The sequence below is a fragment of the Cucumis melo genome, chromosome 8 (assembly GCF_025177605.1).
Source record: "Cucumis melo cultivar AY chromosome 8, USDA_Cmelo_AY_1.0, whole genome shotgun sequence".
In the NCBI taxonomy this organism is placed as follows: Eukaryota; Viridiplantae; Streptophyta; class Magnoliopsida; order Cucurbitales; family Cucurbitaceae; genus Cucumis; species Cucumis melo.
The window spans coordinates 16,888,836-16,911,539 of NC_066864.1; the positions used below are offsets into that span (position 1 = coordinate 16,888,836).

At 41.1% G+C, this 22,704-nt stretch overlaps 2 protein-coding genes across 2 annotated transcripts in view; both read right to left on the minus strand.

Moving 5' to 3' along the window:
• LOC127150502 (uncharacterized) overlaps positions 1-12,818 on the minus strand; it is a 68,074-nt gene extending 55,256 nt beyond the window's left edge. Inside the window, exon 1 of the mRNA XM_051088362.1 lies at positions 12,800-12,818. The gene's annotated coding sequence lies outside the window, so the exon portion shown is untranslated. The remainder of the gene's footprint in view (positions 1-12,799) is intronic.
• Positions 1-21,983, minus strand: part of LOC107992128 (PHD finger protein ALFIN-LIKE 3-like) — a 28,080-nt gene extending 6,097 nt beyond the window's left edge. Inside the window, exon 1 of the mRNA XM_017047834.2 lies at positions 21,877-21,983. Within this exon, the coding sequence (XP_016903323.2) occupies positions 21,877-21,983 (107 nt within the window). The remainder of the gene's footprint in view (positions 1-21,876) is intronic.
• Positions 21,984-22,704: the final 721 nt, after the last annotated feature.

The following is a 22,704-nucleotide window of genomic DNA, read 5'->3' on the forward strand; positions in this document are numbered from 1 at the left end:
ACAACTTATTATCCCGAAGTGTTTGCAAAACTATACGTAAATGCTTCTCCTGTTCGGCCTCCGTCTTGGAGTATATCAAGATATCGTCGATAAACACGATCACAAAAGTATCTAGGAACTCCCTAAACACTCTGTTCATCAAGTCCATAAACACTGCCGGAGAATTCGTCAAACCAAAAGACATCACAATAAACTCGTAGTGTCCATACCTGGAACGAAATGCTGTCTTTGGTACATCACCATCCTTAATCCTCAGCTGATGGTATCCCGACCGAAGATCAATCTTAGAGAACACTGTGGCTCCCTTCAACTGGTCAAATAGATCGTCGATCCTGGGCAAGGGATATCTGTTCTTAACGGTTACCTTATTCAACTCCCTATAGTCAATGCATAGACGCATCGATCCATCCTTCTTCTTAACAAATAAAACTGGCGCACCCCAATGGGACACGCTCGGTCGAATGAATCCCTTATCAAGCAATTCTTGTAACTGCACCTTTAATTCTTTTAGCTCTGCGGGGGCCATCCTGTAAGGGGCTCTGGATATAGGAACCGTGCCCGGCTCCAACTCTATGGCAAACTCAACCTCTCTGTGCGGAGGTAACCCCGGAAGTTCTTCAGGAAAGACATCCGGATAGTCCCTCACCACCGGTTCTGACGACAGGGATACATCGGCCTCTCTAGTATCCACCACGCTCGCTAAGATACCCCAAGTACCCTGACTGAGCAGTTTACTGGCCCTGATGGCTGAGATTACCTGAGGCAACGACTTTGACCCTCCTCCCTTAAATTTAAAACTGGCCATCGAGGGAGGGTTAAACGTTACCTCCTTACGGGAACAATCTATGCTGGCGTGGTTAGCGGCCAACCAATCCATACCCAGGATTACATCAAAGTCGAGCATATCCAGGACTAACAACGTTACTTCAACCACATGGCCTGCTATCTCAATCTGGCATGCTTTCACCTTTTCCTTCGACAACATACACTCCCCGGAAGGAGTAGATACCGATAGAACATGGTGTAAGGGCTTTACCTCTAAGCGGGCATGCAACACAAATGCGGAAGAGATAAAAGAATGTGACGATCCCGAATCAAACAAAACTAAGGCGTAATGCCCCAATACTGGAAGCGTACCTGTCACCACCGTGCCTGCCCTCTCAGCCTCAGTCTTGTTGGTAGCAAAGACCTTACCCTGATGTGAAGCACCTGCTCTCTGATTCTGTGCGTTCCCCGTAAGTCTCAACGAACATCTATCAGCTGTATGACTCTCTTGCCTACACTTAAAGCAAGTCCTGGTCCCGAATAAGCAACGGCCCAGATGGTGCTTCCCACAAGTGGTACACAACGGCTTCCCTCTGGCAGCTTCCCCTGCCTCAAAAGGTTTCTACTGGAAGCGGCGAAACTCACCACCTGATCTGAAGTTCAGCTGTGGCACTGGAACAGGCTGCTGCTCAGCCTTCCTCTTCTGTCCCGATGTTGAAACTCTACCAGCGGTCTTAGACGAGTTAGCCCTCTCCTGTAAACTGAGATCCACTGCCAGGGGCAGTGCTTCGGCATGAGTAGCGGGTCGGAAAGCTCGGACCAAACCCTGAATGTCCAATCGGAGGCCTCTAACAAACTTATCAGCTCTGGCCGCCTCGGTCGCTATCATCTCGAGAGCGAAGCGGGATCACATATCAAACTCCGCGTCATACTGCTCCACTGTCATGTCACCCTGCTCTAAGTTCAGGAACTCCTGCCGCTTGGCGTCTCTCAAACTAGCAGAGAAGAATTTCGCATAGAAACTCTCCTTAAACTGTTGCCACGTGATCTGACTCACATCACCACCTAGCATTCTCTATGTAGTCTCCCACCATGCAGTACCTCTGTCAGTCAACATAAAAACAGCACACTGAACCTTCTGATCCTCAGGGCATTTCATGTATCGGAATATAGTCTCCAAAGACGATAACCACAGCTGAGCCCTGGTGGGGTCCTCCAAAGACCCATCGAATGTCGTGGGATTATACTTCCTGAAATCCCTCAGGTGCTTAGCCTCTGCTGACAACTGATCCGGCACCACCTGGGGCGCAACTGGTACTGGAGCCGGAGCTGGAGCAGGAGCTGGCGCTGGAGCTGGCGGGGCAGGCTGCTGCTGCTCCCGCATCTGCATAATCAAATCTCTAAACCTCTGCTCCATGGCGGCTAGATCCGCATGAGTAACTGGCGCAGCCGGGTCAGGGGCTTGGGCTACAGGCTGCACCTCAGGCTGAACGCGTCCTGCTCCTCTTCCTCGGCCTCCTCGGCCACCCCTACGTGCACCTCTCCTTGGCGGCATTTCCCTAACAACCACCAATGATCCCTTTAGTCATAAATGGTAATTATCTTTGCAGTTTAATTTAGGTAAGGTAATGCATATAGAGTTATACATATACTTTCATGAGAGCGTACCTGACGAGCGGCAAGGATCGTTTTAGCCATAAGGACACAAAACACAGACTCACATTATAAGCCAGTCTACAGAACCTAAAACTTAGGCTCTGATACCAACTGTAACGACCCAACTTTCCGGACTAAGTTGAGGTTACTACTAAATACCAAACTCGACCACACAACATAAAATTCATAACGGACCGGTTACGATTTCTTAAAACATTAGAAATATTACAAAAAAAAAGTTTCGGGCCCTATTTGAAATCACAGTCACAAAAGTTTCAAATAAAAACTCAAGTCATCAGTTCAAAATCACAAACCAAATATTCTGACAAAAATACATAGCGGAAGCAATAAGAAAACCAGACGCGTCCATATGGCCTTCACGCGTCCTTCCTGCCTCTCGTCGGTCTGCCCCTCGCTATGCCCTTACCTGAAAAGTTTAAGAAGAGAAAAGTGTGAGTATAAACATACCCAGTAAGGGACCCACTACTGGGCCCGTTAGGGAACAACAGTTAACTTCCTATTCAGGGGTACCCTACATAACAGTCTAGTGGTTCCGTAGAACGCACATATCAGCCTAGTGCTCCCGAAGGATGCACATATCAGTCTAGTGCTCCCGATGGATGCACACATCAGTCTAGTGCTCCCGAAGGATACACAGATCAGTCTAGTGCTCCCGAAGGATACACAGATCAGTCTAGTGCTCCCGAAGGATGCACACATCAGTCTAGTGCTCCCGAAGGATGCACACATCAGTCTAGTGCTCCCGAAGGATGCACATATCAGTAAGGCACACTACCCCGTAGATGAAGCTAACCGTTACCCCTCAGTCCATACTAAACCGTCTACAACAGTCATACTCCATCAACACTCATATTACAATTTCGCCATAGGCTTTGCCAGTCAGATAGTATAGGTTTAAACAACTACACCCTCAGTTACCATACGCGTTTCCAATTCACACACCATTATGGTAACCCCTAGACCCAATCAACTAATTAATCGAAATCGGATTCACTGTCCTTTCTCGTCCAAACTCCATGATCAATGTCCAGACCAATGACTACCACGTACCTAACCGTAACTTCAAGGTCCATCGACATACAATTCCAATCTACCACGTAGCCCATTAACATAACCACACTATACCGAGCACCCAGCATCGGGGTCTACTAGCAAGAAACTCCTTATACCCGATAGCGCACAAGTTACAACTAGCGGTCGCGTTACTCTTACATCAGACAAGAATATAATAACAATGCTTAAAAGTCAAACACACTTATATTTATTCGGTACAGTTACTAACGTGTAATCCCCTGTGGACTACTACGTTTCCAGCCTCGCTCCGAGGTCCAGTAGTAGGAAAACCCTTACCTGAAACTTGGTTATGCCCCTCGATCGCGTCCACGCTCGACGGATCCACCTAAACGAAAACACGAAGGTCTTAATCGATGATACCAGTAGAAGTCATTTTAAATGGTCCTAAGCAACATCCGTTGACTTACCCAAGGAAACGAAAGCTATCTCCAACCAAGCCTGCCGCGGAAATCCGAGAACTTAAACGTCAACTCCTTAATACCTTCAAGGGATGGAAGATAGGACCAAAGCTTATTCCAATATTCAACTCGAATCGGATATAGCAACATTAGGGAATTCATCAAAACAATCCTTACCGAAAACTCACCGTGACCCGGAGTGGAGGAAGGAAGGCTTAGGTGGCTCGGCTCGGCTTGGCTCACTCTCGGCTCGGCTCGGCTTGGCCTCGGCTCACAGCTCGGCTCACTCTCGGCTCGGCTCGGCTTGGCCTCGGCTCACAGCTCGGCTCAACTCGGCTCGGCTTGGCTTGGCCTCGGCTCAGCTCGCGGCTCGCGGCTCGGCTCAACTCGACTCGGCTCGGCTTAACTCGGCTTGGTTCTCGGCTCGGCTCGCGGCTCGCGGCTTGGCTCAACTCGACTCGGCTCGCGGCTCGCGGCTTAACTCGGTTCGCGGCTCGGCTCGCGGCTTGGCTCCACTCGGCTCGCGGCTCGCAGCTTGAAACCCGGGTCGGATTTGATTCGAGTTTTCGGGTCGGAACGGCTTGAAATCGGGCAACCTCAACGACAACCTTTGGGCGTTCGACGACGGAGAAGTGTCGCTTCTGTCCGACGACTGGCCCTGCTTCCACGCGGTGGAGGGCGACGGCTTAACGGCGGATACGGTCAGACGAAGGACGCACGGCGGCGTCCGAGTTTTTGAAACCGAGAGGAGACTCGAAATGGTGGGAAGCCGCAGCGGACGAACACGATGAAGCTGACGACGTTGCCGACGCTGGAGGCGGAAATGGAGACGGAACGTGATGGGGGAGATGGAGACGCGTGCGGAAGAGAAAGATGGAGAGACGGCAGCGGCGGCGTGAAGCTGGAGACGAAGAAGAAGAAGAAGAAGAAAAAGAAGAAGAAGCCGGGGGGGGGGTCTCGCACGCGGTAAGTTAGGGTTCTTTTTTTTTTAAAAAAAAAAAAATATATATATATTAAGTTAAATAATAATAATAATAATATTTAATAATAATAATAATAATAATAATAATAATAATAATAATATAATTAATAATTATATTAATTAATACTAATGTAATAATAATGTTAAATAATAATAATAATAATATTAAATAATAGTAATAATAACAATAATAAATTATAATAATAATAATAAAAGATAATATTAATATTAAATTATATATAAAGATTATAATAAATATTAATAATAATAATAATATAATTACTATTATATTATTATTATATAAATTTACAAATATTAATTTCAGAATTTCAGAAATTAATCCAAAATTTAAAATTCCCGAAAAATTATATAAAACGGTAAAAGTTTACCTCGAAAATTCGGGGCGTTACACATATCAAGTATATCGAAGAATTTTAACTAACATGACAAATCTACGTTGTGTAGGGTACACCTAGTACAACAACGTTTACAAGCTCTACGATGTAGTGGGGCCCGCCCAGTACTCCCGTTGTCTTTGTCGTAGTGGGGCCCGCCCAGCACTCACGACAACATCGTTGTTACAGAGTACACTCAACGTTAACAACGGAATCTAACCAATGTACACACGGTAATCTCTAGCCTCTGACTCAAGATCTTAGCCATGTAGTTAATGAAAATTTATAAATCATCTAAAAATATTAAAAAATGCCTGCTTATAAATTTTACACAAAGCTCGAACTTTACTCAGCTCCTTCGTGGAAAACTGTAGTTCTTAAAACAAAACTTCTTACTAATTCATACTTTGCTTAAGACATTGTGGTTTAAATACTTTCCAAACATTTAATATCTACGTGCTAGCATAAATTTCTTTAAGAAATCTAGTCTCCAAATGTATACTTGAAAATAGTCATGAATTCAAAAACCTTTCATGGCTTCCTAAATAAACATTTATCGCATTCAATCATAATAAAAGTTATGGAAAATATTTCAAAGTTGGTTTTGTCACTCACAGTCTTTGGCTAGATCCTTGGTCTATAAGCTCGGTTTAATTCTTCTCGCCCTGCCAACAACCCAACCGAGTATTAAAACTCTAAACATTCTGGTTTCCTAAAGATATACATAACATGTCGCACCAAAGATGACGCTCACGAAAACAAAGCTTAAGAAATAAAATCCTATTTCAACAATTCTTTGAAATTTCCAGATTTCTAACATAAACTTCAAAGGACTATAACTTTCTCAATACTTAACCAAAATGAGTATTCTTTATATCAAAATCTTCATTTTGAGATCCTCTAAAACTTATCTGAAGACATGTAAATCTGATTCCCCGTTCATAAACACAGATAACCCTCGAAATAGAACCACTTCCAAAATCGCGCGCACACGACCTCTTTAACGTGTCCCAACAATCTAACTGATTTCTAGTCGTTTTTGGTTCACAATATCTTCATGAAAGTTGTAGTAAATTGAATAAGCTTTCCAACCATACTAAATAGAGATTCTAACTCCACTGGTAAACTCTGAAATACAAGAAAAACAAGAGACCTTCTGATTTCGAGTGAAAACCAACTGCCCTGTTTTCTTCATCAAAAAGCACCAAATGAATATCCGAATTTGCTCCAACTTTCTTCATAAAGTTTGTTTGAAAATGAGTTAACTTTCAGTAAATGTAAATTTCATCTCTTAATTACTGTTGAAGAGTTCAAACCGAATTAAAAACCAGTGATGTGCATAATGAACTAAAATTCAGCCATGGATACACTTTGCTTGAGTTCTCCTCCTCTTCTTCAACCTCAAAATTCTAGTAAAATTCCTCTTCTTCTTCCAAACTCTCTCTTAGAAGGTCTCTGCAAATTGAAGAAGGAAAAAAAATGGAAGTTGGATGTCTTCAAAATTCTTGGCGGTGAAGGGAAGAGAAGAAGAAGAAGAAAAGAAAAAATGAAATTTTCTTCTCTTTTTCTTCTTTTTATCCTTTCTTTTCTTTCTTTTCTTTAATTTATCTAATAAATCTATTTAATATATATATATATATATATATATATATATATATTTACACTTAATTTCCATTTTCTTTTTCTTTTTTTTTCTACATTTAAAGAAATTAAACCAAGAAAATTTTGGGTTTACAACTTACCTTCCCCTTAGAAAATTTCGTCCTCGAAATTTAGAATGTCCTTAACTGAAAAGTATCGGGTATCTCTTCTTCATCTGATATTCCGGTTCCCAAGTTGCCTCCTCCGCTCCATGATGTCTCCACAAAACCTTTATGAGTGGAATCGTTTTGTTTCTCAAAACTTGTTCCTTTATGTCGAGAATCTAAACTAGTTCTTCAACATAACTCAAATCTTCTTTTAATTCAACGGGTTGCTCTTGCAACACATGTGATGGATCTGGTATATATTTTCTTAACATGGATACATGAAAAATATCATGTATTCATGCAAGTTCTATTGGCAACTCAAGTCTATACGCCGCTGGTCCCACTCGTTCCGTTATCTGATATGGCCCAATATATCTAGGACTTAACTTACCTTTTTCTTCCGAAACGAATAACACCTCGCCATGGAGATAATTTCAAGAAAACTTGATCTCCAACTTGGAATTCTAGGTTTCTTCGTCGCTTATCTGCATAACTTTTCTGTCGATCTTGGCCTATCCTCAGATTTTCTCTGATCAACTTAATATTGTTTGTCGTAATCTGAACCAACTCAGGACCTACTAACTTTCGCTCTCCCACTTAATTCCAGCACACATAAGTTCTGCATGGTCTCCCGTATAAGGCTTTATATGGTGCCATACCGATACTTGACTGATAGTTATTATTATAAGCAAACTCCATAAGTTGCAAGTGGGTATCCCAACTTCCTTTAAGTTGAAGGACACATGCTCTCAACATGTCCTCTAAAGTTTGGATGGTCCTCTCGGACTGACCATCTGTTTGGAAATGAAATGATGTACTAAACTTTAACCATGTTCCCATTGCTTTCTGTAAACTAGGCCAAAATTTAGAAGTAATCCTCGGATCCCTATCTGAAACTATGGACACTGGTACTCCATACTGACTCACAATCTTATCAACATATAATCTCGCTAGCTGGTCTAACGTAGATGTCATTTTAATCGGTATAAATCGTGTCGTCTTGGTGAGTCTGTCTACTATTACCCATATACCATCATGTCCACTGGATGTACGAGGTAATCCAAATAGAAAATCAATAGTAATATGCTCCCATTTCCACTCTGGCACTGGCAAAGGATTAAGAAATCCTTCTGGCCTCTGTCTTACTGGTTTAACCTGTTGACAAATCAAACATCTATCAACATATTCAGCTATCTCTTGCTTCATTCCAGACCACCAATAAGTCTTCTTTAAAGTTCTGTACATCTTGGTGCTACCTGGAGGCATAGCGTAAGCTGAACTGTGAGCTTCTTCTAGAATAGCATTCTTAAGCTCACTGATATTCGGAACACATAATCTTCCTTGTTTAACAATGGCTCCATCTGTTCTCAGCTCAAACTCCACCTCTAAGCCTTTCTTGGATTTCTCAAACTTCTTCTGTAAATTACTGTCTTCTGAAAACCTTCTTACAATCTCAGTTACTAGAGAAGACCGAACTTGAAATTGAGCTAAAAAACTTCCTGAATCCTCTGTAGTTACTACTGCCTTGGAACCTCTTAACTCATTCAACAAAGCTACTCGAATACCACACAAGGCACTCTTCGGAAGTCTTGACTTCCTACTTAATGCATCCGCTACAACGTTGGCCTTACCTGGATGATACTCTATAGTACAATCATAATCTTTAATCAGTTCTAGCCATCACATTTGTCTCAGATTTAGCTCTTTCTGATCAAAAATATACTTCAGACTTTTATGATCTGTGAAAATATGACACTTTTCCCCGAACAAATAGTGTCTCCAAATTTTTAGTGCTTAAACAGCTGCTGCTAGCTTAAGATCATGGGTAGGGTAATTACACTCATGCTCCTTCAACTGCCTTGAATCATAAGCTATTACATTCCCATCTTGCATAAGCACACAACCTAATCCTAGCCTTGAAGCATCACAATAAATCACATAGTCCTTCTCTGTTTCAGGAAGTGCCAAAATAGGTGCTGTAACTAGTCTTTTCTTCAATTCCTGAAAACTTTGCTCGCATTTATCTGACCACTCAAACTTAGCATTCTTCCTTGTCAAAGCGGTTAAAGGCAATGCCAATCGAGAGAAACCTCAATAAAACGCCTATTGTATCCTGCCAAACCTAGGAAACTACGTACTTCTGTCGCACTAGTTGGTCTTTCCCAATTGACAACCGCTTCTACTTTTTATGGATCGACACTAACTCCTTTTGCTGAAACTACATGTCCCAAAAATACTACTTGTTCCAACCAGAACTCACATTTGTTGAACTTAGCGTATAACTGTTTATCACGTAGAGTCTGTAGAACAATCCTCAGATGTTCCTCATGGGATTCTTTGTCAACCGAGTAAACTAATATATCATCAATAAACACAATCACAAACTGATCTAAATACTGATGGAAGATCCTGTTCATGAGATCCATGAAAACCGCTGGCGCATTCGTTAAACCGAATGGCATAACTCGAAACTCATAATGCCCATACCTCGTTCTAAATGCTGTCTTAGCAATATCTGATTCTCTAACCTTCAACTGGTGGTATCCTGACCTTAAGTCAATCTTAGAGAACCACGCTGCTCCCCTTAGTTGATTAAATAAGTCATCGATGCATGGTAAAGGATACTTGTTACGTATTGTAACCTTGTTTAACTGTCTATAGTCAATACATAATCGGAGGGTACCATCTTTCTTTTTCACAAATAGCATTGGTGCTCCCCACGGCGAAACACTAGGCCTGATGTAACCCTTGTCAACTAGTTCTTGTAACTGCATCTTCAATTCTTTTAGCTCGCTTGGAGCCATTCTATATGGTGCCTGTGAAATAGGTGTTGTTCCTGGTAATAATTCAATGGTGAACTCAATCTCTCTATCAGGTGGCAAACCTGATAGATCATCTGGAAATACTTCAAGAAACTCTTTCACCACAGGAACATCTTCTGGCTTTAGCTTTTCTCTCTGCACTACTACGATGTGTGCAAAAAACGCTGTGCAACCCTTCCTCAGCAATTTCTCATCTTTTAAAATTGAGATTAAACTTCTAGAAACGACCTTCCTCATACCTCTAAAAACCACTTCAGCAAAGCCTGGTTTTCTGAAAACCACTTCCTTCCTATGGCAATCCATAGATGTATAGTGAGAAAATAAGAAATCCATTCCCAAAATTACAACTAACCTCTGCAACTCTAGTGGTAGCAAGTCCACTAGGAGACTGATACCTTCTACTAAAACTTCACAATTTCGTAACATCTCATTAACAAGTAAGACGTCACAAACTGGAGTGTATATAGCTAACCCCTCAGATAAAGGCTCTAGAATCCTATTCAACTTAGTCAGAAATATACTAGAAACAAAGGAATGCGTAGCACCTGGATCAAATAAAACATCTGCAGGTACATTACAAATAAGAATCGTACCAGTAATAACGCCTGGTGCGTCCTCGGCTTCTTGTTGAGTCATAGCATAGACTTTTCCCTGTTGCCTCGGTCTTCCAACAACTCCCTTTTGCCTTGCACCATTGGTGCCCTCTGTTGGAACCACTGAAACTCTCGATTGCTTAACTGTTTGGGACCCAACTCCCTCATCTCTCTGAACTGTCATGTTCAACTGCGGACAATCTTTCTTGAAATGTCCTGGCTGTCCGCACTGGTAACATACACCGGTACCTACCAAACACTAACCCCGATGGTTCCTGCCACAACTCGTGCATGGTGTTCGCCTGACGGTACTAGCAATGGACTCCTGACCTGGTTGCGATCTTACTGTTGATCTAATGGGTTGACTAGGTATTCTCTAGCTCTGTCTCTGAAAAACACTACCATAACTCACGTTCCTCGATGCTTGGCCTCTTGAGCGATTCTTAAAGTCTTGACGACTTGAAATATTTATCCCAGGCGTGAACCTCCGCTGCTCACGGCCTCTAAATCCACTAGCTGTTAAAGTCCCACGACTAAGCTCCACTGCTGATTTCTCTTCTGTTATACTCTGCTCCACACGAAGGGAAGTCTCCAGTAACTGAGAGAAATTCGTCCACATAGCAATGGTTGTAACTGGGGTACGTATTTCAAAACGCAACCCTCTTTCAAACCTTCGGCACCTATCAATCCCAGAAGCTACAATAACGTCAGCATACCGTGAAAGCTCAGTATACTTCCTCTCATACTCAGCCACTGAAAGTGATCCTTGTTTCAACCCCAGAAATTCATCCCTCTTGGCTTCGCAGTATGTGCTGCGATAATACTTATCTTCGAATATGCCTCTAAAAGTCTACCAGTCTAAAGCACGTGCATCACTACGCCTTGCTAATATAGATTTCCACCATCCTTCAGCCTCTTTTTGCAACAAAAATGTGGCCAATCTAACCTTTCGCTCCTTAGGAAAATTCATCACATCAAAACACTTTTCAAGCATATTAAACCAGTTCTCTGCATCAGCTGGATCTGTGGAACCCTCAAACACTGTAGCCCCTAACTTCTTCAGCCGTTCAATTTTGTATGCCTTTTCTGGATCACTAGGCTATGCTCTATCTTGCCTTCTTATTTCCTGTGTAGTTCTCGCAAACTGCATCTTTTCCTGCCCCACCTCGAACTCTTAGGGTACTAGATTCCCCTACAGATGGACCTTGGGTAGGACCTTGAATCCCGTTCTTATTCTGCCGGCGTCGTTTGCCAGTACGTGGTGGCATGACTCCTATAATATGTCAACACATTAGACATCCTATAAATACTTAACTCAAATGCATGATACTAAATGTCTACTCACATATTAATAATAATTGGACTCACTTCTACCCTTACCTAGACCATACTCCACTGGTTCCCTTTAAGCTAACTTGACTTTCAATTATTTACTTTCCAGTTTCTTCTTAGAGTTAACCGCTTTACCTTAATTCCCATGGAGCAAACTGCTCTAATACCAAGTTGTCACACCCCCTCCCGGACTACCTGCTACCTTAGATCGAAATATGGCATGAAGCCGACGAACAACGCTTTTCTATAATTGTATTTGTCGATTCTGCTTAAAACTTTCATGTGATGAACTTGCCAATCTAGTATATAAACTATTATACATGCAACAAAACACAGCGGATCCTAGGCTAGTGAAACACAACTAGTCAAACACATACATGAAGTGTACCTCAAAATTTACCGATTTCACGAGTAAACCTAAAGACACCTTGATCAAAATATAACCAACAAAATTTACACAACTACAGCTCCTAAAGCTTATACAAACTGTGGAGTATCTATAACATAGAAGGGTGTATATACATCACAACACAACAGACTCTAGCCCAACTCAAAACACGTACTGGCAATCGATAATGGAACTTCAGCAGACTAAGGCAGTCTATCAGGCAGCGGGAACTCGATCTCTACCTGGAAAATGTGTAAAATATTTTGGAAAAGGTAAGCTATGAAGCTCAGTGAGTGACTCAATTAAAAACTATGAATTTAAAGATAAGAGCACGTGAAAACTTTACACATATAAATCTGTTTATACAAGTCGTAAATGTAAACGTGTAGTAGTAAGAATAGCTTCCTTAAATACTCAGCATGTTCATCATAATAACAGTTATCGATCTCTAGCAAGGCATATCTACGTGCTAGCATAAATTTCTTTAAGAAATCTAGTCTCCAAATGTATACTTGAAAATAGTCATAAATTCAAATACCTCTCATGGCTTCGTAAATAAACATTTATCGCATTCAATCATAATAACAGTTATGGAAAATATTTCAAAGTTGGTTTTGTCACTCACAGTCTTGGACTAGATCCTTGGTCTATAAGCTCGGTTTAATTCTTCTCGCCCTGCCAACAACCCAACCGAGTATTAAAACTCTAAACATTCTGGTTTCCTAAAGATATACATAACATGTCGCACCAAAGATGACGCTCACGAAAACAAAGCTTAAGAAATAAAATCCTATTTCAACAATTCTTTGAAATTTCCAGATTTCTAACATAAACTTCAAAGGACTATAACTTTCTCAATACTTAACCAAAATGAGTATTCTTTATATCAAAATCTTCATTTTGAGATCCTCTAAAACTTATCTGAAGACATGTAAATCTGATTCCCCGTTCATAAACTCAGATAACCCTCGAAATAGAACCACTTCCAGAATCGCGCGCACACGACCTCTTTTGGTTGTCCCTACAATCTAACTGATTTTTAGTCGTTTTTGGTTCACACAATCTTCATGAAAGTTGTAGTAAATTGAATAAGCTTTCCAACCATACTAAATAGAGATTCTAACGCCACCGGTACACTCTGCAATACAAGAAAAACCAGAGGCCTTCTGATTTCGAGTGAAAACAAACTGCCCTGTTTTCTTCATCAAAAAGCACCAAATGAATATCCGAATTTGCTCCAACTTTCTTCATACAGTTTGTTTGAAAATGAGTTAGCTTTCAGTAAATGTAAATGTCATATCTTAATTACTTTTGAAGAGTTCAAACCGAATTAAAAACGAGTGATGTGCAGAATGAACTAAAATTCAGCCATGGATACACTTTGCTTGAGTTCTCCTCCTCTTCTTCAACCTCAAAATTATAGTAAAATTCCTCTTCTTCTTCCAAACTCTCTCTTAGAAGTTCTCTGCAAATTGAAGAAGGAAAAAAAATGGAAAATGGATGTCTTCAAAATTCTTGGCGGTGAAGGGAAAAGAAGATGAAGAAGAAAAGAAAAAATGAAATTTTCTTCTCTTTTTCTTCTTTTTATCCTTTCTTTTCTTTCTTTTCTTTAATTTTTTTAATAAAACTATTTAATATATATATATATATATATATACACACTTAATTTTCATTTTCTTTTTCTTTTTTTTTTCCACATTTAAAGAAATTAAACCAAGAAAATATCGGGTTTACATAACTCGTACATGAACTAAAGTCAAAATCAAAATACCTATCAGATTTATCAAATCCAAATATCGTTCTAAAACTTAAATAATCTTTTCCTACATTTTTCCTTTTCCGCTTTTTTTTCCTACTTTTTATAGTGTTCATTAGAAATGTTATATATAAACCAAATCTAAATTACTTAAGTTCAGATAAGGAACCATAAACCATAAGCGAAATATTAAAACAGCAACAACAAGAACAAAAAAGTATTAAAAACATTAGGGGGCTAAGATTCATAAGAAACTTAAATGAATGGAGCAGAAAATTAGAGCAAAAAACCAGGAACTTAATAACCAAATCTAATTTACTTGAGTTCAGATAAAAAACCAAAATTGATACTCCTAACAAGAACAAAAACCAACATTAAAACAACAACAATAAGAACAAACAAGTAATCAAAACTTCGGGGCCTAAGACATCAATCTTTTTTTACTAATTTTTTTTATGAGACAACCACATCATATTCAATTGCAAGAACTAGAAGCAAATAAAGAAGCCTTTATTGATTTCTAAGGAGACTCCACAACATAAAAGCTTAATTCTCAATAGAAAGGTGGTCTCTACCACGGCTTAGCCTCATGTCTTATTCTAAGTTGGCCGCCTTGCAACCATTGCTTAGCTTCTAACTCCCTTGAAAGCATGTATCTAAACAAATACTAAGAATATATCAAAGAAAGCTCAGAATTAGAACTTACCTAAGTACGAAAAAAGTTCCAAAAGGTTAAAACTAAATTACAACATTGAAAATGAAAGGGATAGTTGCAAATTTAGCAATTATATTTAAAATAATCAAGTATACAATAACATTTTTAAAAAATTGCAAATATAGCAAAATCTGTCAAAATCTATCAATGATAGGAGTCTATCACCGATAGACCATGTAGCAAGTGTTGGTCTATCACTAATAAACCATAAGAGTCTATCAACGATAGAAGTGTATCACTTATAGATTTTGCTATATTTGCAATTTTTTTAAAATATTGCTACATACTTAATAATTATTCTAAAAATTGCTACCTATTATAATTACCCAAAATGAAACTAAAAATTATGAACAGAACTTCACCACACTTAAATATCTTACCCAACAAGGCTAGGGCCTTTGCTAGATTGAGAATAAATGAGATTGGAGAAAAATTAGCCATGCTGAGAAAGATAGAGAGAGAGGAACTACACTTTTGTAGCTCACATCTAAATCTAAACTAACAAAATGAGAAAATCCTCCATGAAAAATGGGTATTAACACTAACCAAAATCCAAAGAGCTAGAAAGCAACACATAATCTGACGAATTATTAAACATTAAATGAACTAATGAAAAGAAAATGAAAGGAAAGGTAAATAGGTACTTTGGGAATTCCCAAACAGTAGGTGAGGAGACTGGAGAATACATGAACAAAGGCTAAACAAATGAACAAACTAAATTAGTAAGTTGTTGCAACGATAGTAACCCAAGACCAATCTGTAATTTGGATGATAACAAAGATCAATTATGCTATCAAGTTTAAAAATAAAAGAAAATTTTCAATCAATAGTAGTTAACCATCAAATGAAACCATTATCTTCTCTCTTGAGTTTTGCAAATCGAATTATTGCTTTTTTGCTTATGTACCTTTGTACCATAAAAAAGAAATATAAGAGAATGGGTTAAACCATTAATGTTTGTCTTATAATAAGTTTTTTAGGAATGAGAACACAATTTAATAGCTAACTTGCAAATTGTTACTTTGATTTCATTCAGTTCAATAAAGATATCAGCATCAAATCTTCAAAGAACTTACAAGGATGTTTTAAATTCTTAAGCCATACCCATTTTCGTCTAAACTTCGTTTGTAAAGGACTCCACAATTAGTATGTAAATATAGTATGCATAAACAAACTTATCACAGGAAAATATACTTAAGAAACTCAAACCAAAAGAAATGGCAAACCATTAAAATACATTCATTCTATTTACTTATAGAAGATAAGCAAGCATTATTCTAATGGTGACAGACAGAGATGACAATAAGAAATGACAATAGAATAAGCAAGCATTATTTTATTTACCAACAAAGAGCTAGCAATAAGAAATAACAATAGTTTACCAAGAGATGACAATAAGAAATGACAATAGAATAAGCAAGCATTATTCTATTTACCAACAAAGAGCTTGCAATAAGAAATGACAATAGCTTACCAATAGAAAACCTGGAAATAACTTACTAACCGAAACCGTCTACAACAGACACACTCTGACGACGTTCATACTAACAATTCTGTCATAGGCTTCGCCAGTCAGACAGTATCGGTTTAAACAACTATATCCTCAATTGCTATATGCATATCCAATTCACACATCATTGTGACATTCTTTAGATCCAGTCAACTAGTCAAATCAGAATCGGACTCTTAGTCCTTCAACGACATAACTTTATAACCAATATCCGAACAATAGACTACAACATACCTAACATTAAGACTTTAAAGTCCACCGACATTCAATTCCAGTTCACAACGTAGCCCACCAACACAACTACAATACATAGAACATCCGGGCATCGGTGTCTATCCGTAAACAACTAATTACACACGATGTCACACAAGTTACAACTAGCGGTCACACTACCTTTAATCAGACAAGAGCATATAAGTGATATGTATTAGTCAAACATGCGTCAATTCATTCAGTATAGTTACTAACGTATAATCCCTTGTAGATTACTACGTTTCTAGCCTCGATCCGAGGTCCAGTAGTAAGAAATCCCTTACCTGAAACTTGGTTATGCCCCTTGATCGAGTCCACGCCCAACGAATCCACCTAAATGAAAATCATAAGGGTTTAAACGATGATACTAGTAAAAGTCACTTTTTAAATCGTTCAAACAACATTCGTCGGATTACCCGAGTAAAGAGAACTATCTCCAAAGAAGCCTGTCGTGGAACTCGAGAACTTGGACGTCAACTCCCTAATACCTTCAAGGAACGAAAGGTAGGACCATGTCTTAACCCAATATCTAAACTCGAATCGGTTATCGCAACATTAGGAAACTCACTAAATGATTCTTACCGAAGGCTCATCGTAATGCGAAGTGGAAATAAAATGGCTTAGGTGGCTCAGCTCGGCTCAACTCTCGGCTCGCGGCTCGCGGCTCACGGCTCACGACTCGTCGCTCAACTCGACTTGACTCAGCTTGCGGCTTGGCTCAGTCTTCGGCTCGCGGTGCAGCTCGGCTCGGCTCGCGGCGCGAGCACGACTTGGATTCGCAGCTTGAGTTGCGGGTCAGATTGGAAGAGGGTGGCTCGAGTCGGGTCAGCTTGAAGCCGGGGCAACCAAGAGCGACGAGTCTTCGGACGCTCGACGACAGTGGCGTTTCGCGGCCTGGAGAAATTGAACGATCGGCTCTACTTCAACACGGCAGACAACAAACGGAGGGGACGCACGACTGTGAAAACGAACGAACAGTGACAGCGGTGGCGTTGGCTGGATACGAAGTGGAGATTGGGAGGGCCGACGGTGAAACCGAATGGAAGCGAAGGGACTGGCGGCGAGGCGACAACGATGAGAAGCTTCACTGTACGGCGGCTGCAGGTCAGTGTTGATCGAAAAAGAAGGAGAAGAAGAGACGGACGTTACGTCGGCTGAAGAAGGAGAATGAAAAAGAAGAAGACGCACGGGAAGAGGAAGAAGGAGGACGCGGGGGGGGGGGGGGGGGGGGGGGCGGCGCTCGGGCGAGGGGAGGGTTTAGGGTTTTTTATTTTTAAAAATATTATATATATATATATATATATATATATATATATATATATATTTAAATTAAATAAGAATATTAATAATAATATAGGTAATAATAATAATAATATAATTTATATTATATTATTATTATATTATTTTATACTATATTATATAAAAAAAAATTATACCCTTCGATTTCTTTTTCTTCCCTCTTCAAAACCAGCCATAAAAAAACATTAACACCAAAGTTTTTAAATTCCCGACAATTTACATAAAAAGATAAAAGTTTACCTCGAAAATTTTGGGGCGTTACATTCTTCCCTCCTTAAGGAACTTTCGTCCTCGAAAGTTTTATTCCTCGAACAATTCAGGATAACGAGCTCTCATGTCATCTTCTTTCTCCCACGTAGCCTCTTCAACCCTATGATTCCGCCATAAGACCTTAACCAAAGGAATCTCTCTATTCCCCAACATCTTCATCTCCCTAGCCAACACCTCAACGGTTTTTTCTGTATAGCTCAAGTTTTCATCAATCTCTAGTGGCTCGTAATCCACTACATGAGATGGATCTGGCACGTACTTCCTCAACATAGAAACATGGAACACATCATGAACTACCGAGAGTGATGGTGGCAACGCCAAGCGATACGCTACAGGGCCAATCCGCTTCAGAATCTCAAACGGCCATGAACTACCGAGAGTGATGGTGGCAACGCCAAGCGATACGCTACAGGGCCAATCCGCTTCAGAATCTCAAACGGCCCAACAAAACGAGGACTCAGCTTTCCTCTCCTTTCAAATTGTAAGACACCTTTCATGGGTGCTACTTTCAAGAACACTTTGTCACCCACATCAAACTCAAGATCCTTCCGTCTCACATCCGCATAACTCTTTTGCCTACTATGTGCGGTATGCATACGTGATCTAATTTTCTGTATCGCTTCATTAGTGGACTGAACTAACTCAGGACCCATCAATCTCTGCTCACCCACCTCACCCTAGCATACAGGGGATCTACAACATTTGTCGTACAAGGCCTCAAATGGTGCCATGCCAATAGTAGCCTGAAAACTGTTATTATAAGCAAATTCCATTAAATGCAAGTGGGAGTCCCAGCTACCTGGAAATTCTAATGCACACGCTCGCAACATATCCTCTAAAACTTGGTTCAAACGCTCAGTCTGACAGTCAGTCTGTGGATGGAAAGTTGTACTAAAGTCTAACCTCGTGCCCATAGCAGTCTGCAAACCCTTATAGAATTTAGAAGTGAAACGGGCATCTCTATCAGAAACAATCGACACTGGCACTCCATGTAGTCTCACTATCTCAGACATGTACAGTTGTGCCCACTTACTAGCGGTATAGGTGGATTTACCCATAACGAAGTGTGCTGATTTGGTAAGTCTGTCAACCACAACCCAAATCACTGTAAAACCCCTCAGAGTTCTTGGCAGTCCTGTAATGAAATCCATGGACACGTTTTCCCACTTTCATTCCGGTACGCTCAAGGGTTGTAATAAACCCACTGGTTTCTGCCTTGGTGCCTTAACCTGCTGACACACCAAGCATTTACTAACAAATTCTGCCACCTCTCTTCATATTACGCCACCAATAAACCCGCTTCAGGTCTTGATACATCTTCGTACTACCTCGGTGCATGGAAAATAGGGAACTGTGAGCCTTAGATAATAATTATGTTTTAACCGCACTATCTGATGGCACACAGAGGCACCTCTCAAACAAAAGTCCGCCATCAGAGGATATGGAGAACTCAACAGCTTGCCTTGCCTCTGCTAGGCCACACTTCTCAGCTAAATAAGGATCGCTACTCTGAGCATCAATGATCTTTTGCCTCAAAGTCGGCTGTACCGTCAACTGGGCTAACTGCATAGTGACTGCCCCTACTGACACTACAATCTCATCCCTCTCAAGATCTCGATGCAATGGGGCCTGTCGGGTAATAAGTGCTGTTGAATGTGATACCTTTCTACTAAGAGCATCAGCTACTACATTTGCCTTGCCTAGATGATACAGTATCTCACAATCGTAATCCTTCACTAACTCAAGCCATCTTCGCTGTCTCATATTCAATTCCTTCTGAGTAAAGAAGTATTTCAAGCTCTTTTGATCCGTGAAGATTTGTATTTTTCACCATACAAGTAATGCCTCCATATCTCCAGTGCAAAAACCATTGCTGCGAACTCTAAATCGTGTGTAGGGTAATTATGCTCATGACTCTTCAACTGACGAGAAGCATAAGCGACTACCTTACCTTGCTGCATCAATACACAACCCAAACCCTTGTTAGAAGCATCACTGTAAATCACAAAACTCCCTAAACCATCGGGTACAGTAAGAATCGGTGTAGTAACTAGCTTCTGTTTAAGGTTTTGGAAACTGTCCTCACATGCCTTGCTCCAAAAAAAAGGAGTTCCCTTCCTGGTCAACTGAGTAAGAGGAGTAGCTATACGGGAAAAGTTCTCCACAAACCGTCGATAATAACCTGCTAAACCCAGAAAGCTACGAACCTCACTGACTGTGGAAGGTCGGGGCCAACTGGTGACTGCCTCTATCTTAGCTGGATCCACAAAAACTCCAGCCTTAGAAACCACATGGTCTAGAAAGGACACCTGCTTCAACCAAAACACACATTTCGAGAACTTTGCATACAATTTATTATCCCGAAGGGTTTGCAGAACCATACGTAAATGCTCCTCATGCTCGGCCTCTGTCTTGGAAGATATCAAAATATCATCAATAAACACGATCACAAAAGTGTCTAGGAACTCCCTAAACACTTTGTTCATCAAGTCCATAAACACTGTCGGAGCATTCGTCAAACCAAAAGACATCACAATAAACGCATAGTGTCCGTATCTGGAACAAAAGGCCGTCTTCAGTACATCACCATCCTTAATTCTCAGCTGATGATATCCCGACCGAAGATCAATCTTAGAGAACACTGTAGCTCCCTTTAACTGGTCAAACAGGTCATCGATCCTGGGCAAGGGATATCTGTTCTTAACGGTTACCTTATTCAACTCCCTATAGTCAATGCATAGGCGCATTGATCCATCCTTCTTAACAAATAAAACTGGCGCACCCTAAGGTGACACACTCGGTCGAATGAAGCCCTTATCAAGCAACTCCTGTAACTGCACTTTCAGTTCTTTCAATTTTGCTGGGGCCATTCTGTATGGGGCTCTGGATATAGAAACCGTGTCCGGCTCCATCTCTATGGCAAACTCAATCTCTCTGTGAGGAGGTAACCCTGGAAGTTCTTCAGGAAAGACATCTTGATAGTTCCTTACCACTGGTTCTGATGACAGGGATACATCAACCTCTCTAGTATCCACCACGCTCACTAAGATACTCCAAGTACCCTAACTAAGCAGTTTGCTGGCCCTCATGGCTGAGATTACCTTAGGTAACGACCTTGATCCTTCTCCCTTAAATTTAAAACTGGTCATCGAGGGAGAGTTAAACGCTACCTCCTTACGGAAACAATCTATGCTAGCATGGTTAGCAGCTAGCCAATCCATACCCAGAATTACATTGAAGTCGAGCATGTCCAGGACTAACAACGTTACTTCAATCACATGACCTGTTATCTCAATCTGACATCCTTTCACCTTTTCTTTCGACAACATATACTCCCCAGAAGGAGTAGATACTGATAACACATGGTGTAGGGGCTCTACCTCTAAGCGAGCATACACCACAAGTGCAGAAGAGATAAAGGAATGTGATGAACCCGAATCAAACAAAACTAGGGCATAATGCCCCAACACTGGAAGCGTACCTGTCACCACCGTGCCTGCTCTCTCAGCCTCTATCTTATTGGTAGCAAAGACTTTACCCTGATGTGGAGCACCTGCTCCCTGATTCTGTGCATTTCCGGTAAGTCTCATCGGGCATCTATCAGCTGCATGCCCCTCTTGCCTACACTTGAAGCAAATCCTGGTCCCAAATAAACAACGGCCCAGATGGTGCTTCCCGCAAGTGGTACACAACGGCTTCCCTCTGGCAGCTTCCCCTGCCTCAAAAGGTTTCTGCTGGAAGTGGCAAGACTCAACCTTCCTTAGCTGTCCTGAGGTCGAACCTTTACCTGCAACCTTGGAGGAGTTAGCCCTCTCCTGTAAAGTGAGATCCACTGCCAGGCGCAATGCATCAGCATGAGTGGCAGGTCGGAAGGCTCGAACCAAACCCTGAATGTCTAGCCTGAGGCCTCTAACAAACTCATCAGCTCTGGCCACCTCAGTTGCTATCATCTCGAGAGCGAAGCGGGATAACATGTCAAACTCCGCATCATACTGCTCTACTGTCATGTCGTCCTACTCTAAGTTTAGGAACTCCTGCTGCTTGGCATCTCTCAATCTAGCGGAGAAGAATTTCGCATAGAAACTCTACTTGAACTGTTGCCAAGTGATCTGACCCACGTCACCCCCTAGCATTCTCTCTGTCGTCTCCCACCAGGCAGTACCTCTGTCTGTCAACATGAAAACGGTGCACTGAACTTTTGGATCCTCAGGGCACTTCATATACCGAAATATGGTCTCCAAAGAAGATAACCACAACTGAGCTCTAGTGGGATCCTCCAAAGACCCATCGAATGTCGTGGGGTTATACTTCCTGAAATCCCTCAAGTGCTTGGCCTCTGCAGACAACTAATCTGGCACGACATGGGGCACAACTGGTACTGGAGCAGGAGCTGGCGGGGTAGGCTGCTGCTGCTTCTGCATCTGCATAATCAAATCTCTGAACCTCTGCTCCATAGCAGCGAGGTCCGCGTGAGTAACTGGCGCAGTCGGGTCGGTGGCTTGGGCAACAGGCTACACCTCAGGTTGAACACGTCCTGCTCCCCTTCCTCGGCCTCCTCGGCCACCCCTACGTGCAACTCTCCTTGGCGGCATTTTCCTAACAACCACCAATGATTCCTTTAGTCTCATGTGATAATTAACTTCGCAATTTAACTTAGGTAAGGTAATGCATATAGAGTTATACATATAATTTCATGAGAGCGTACCTGACGAGTGGCAAGGATCGTTT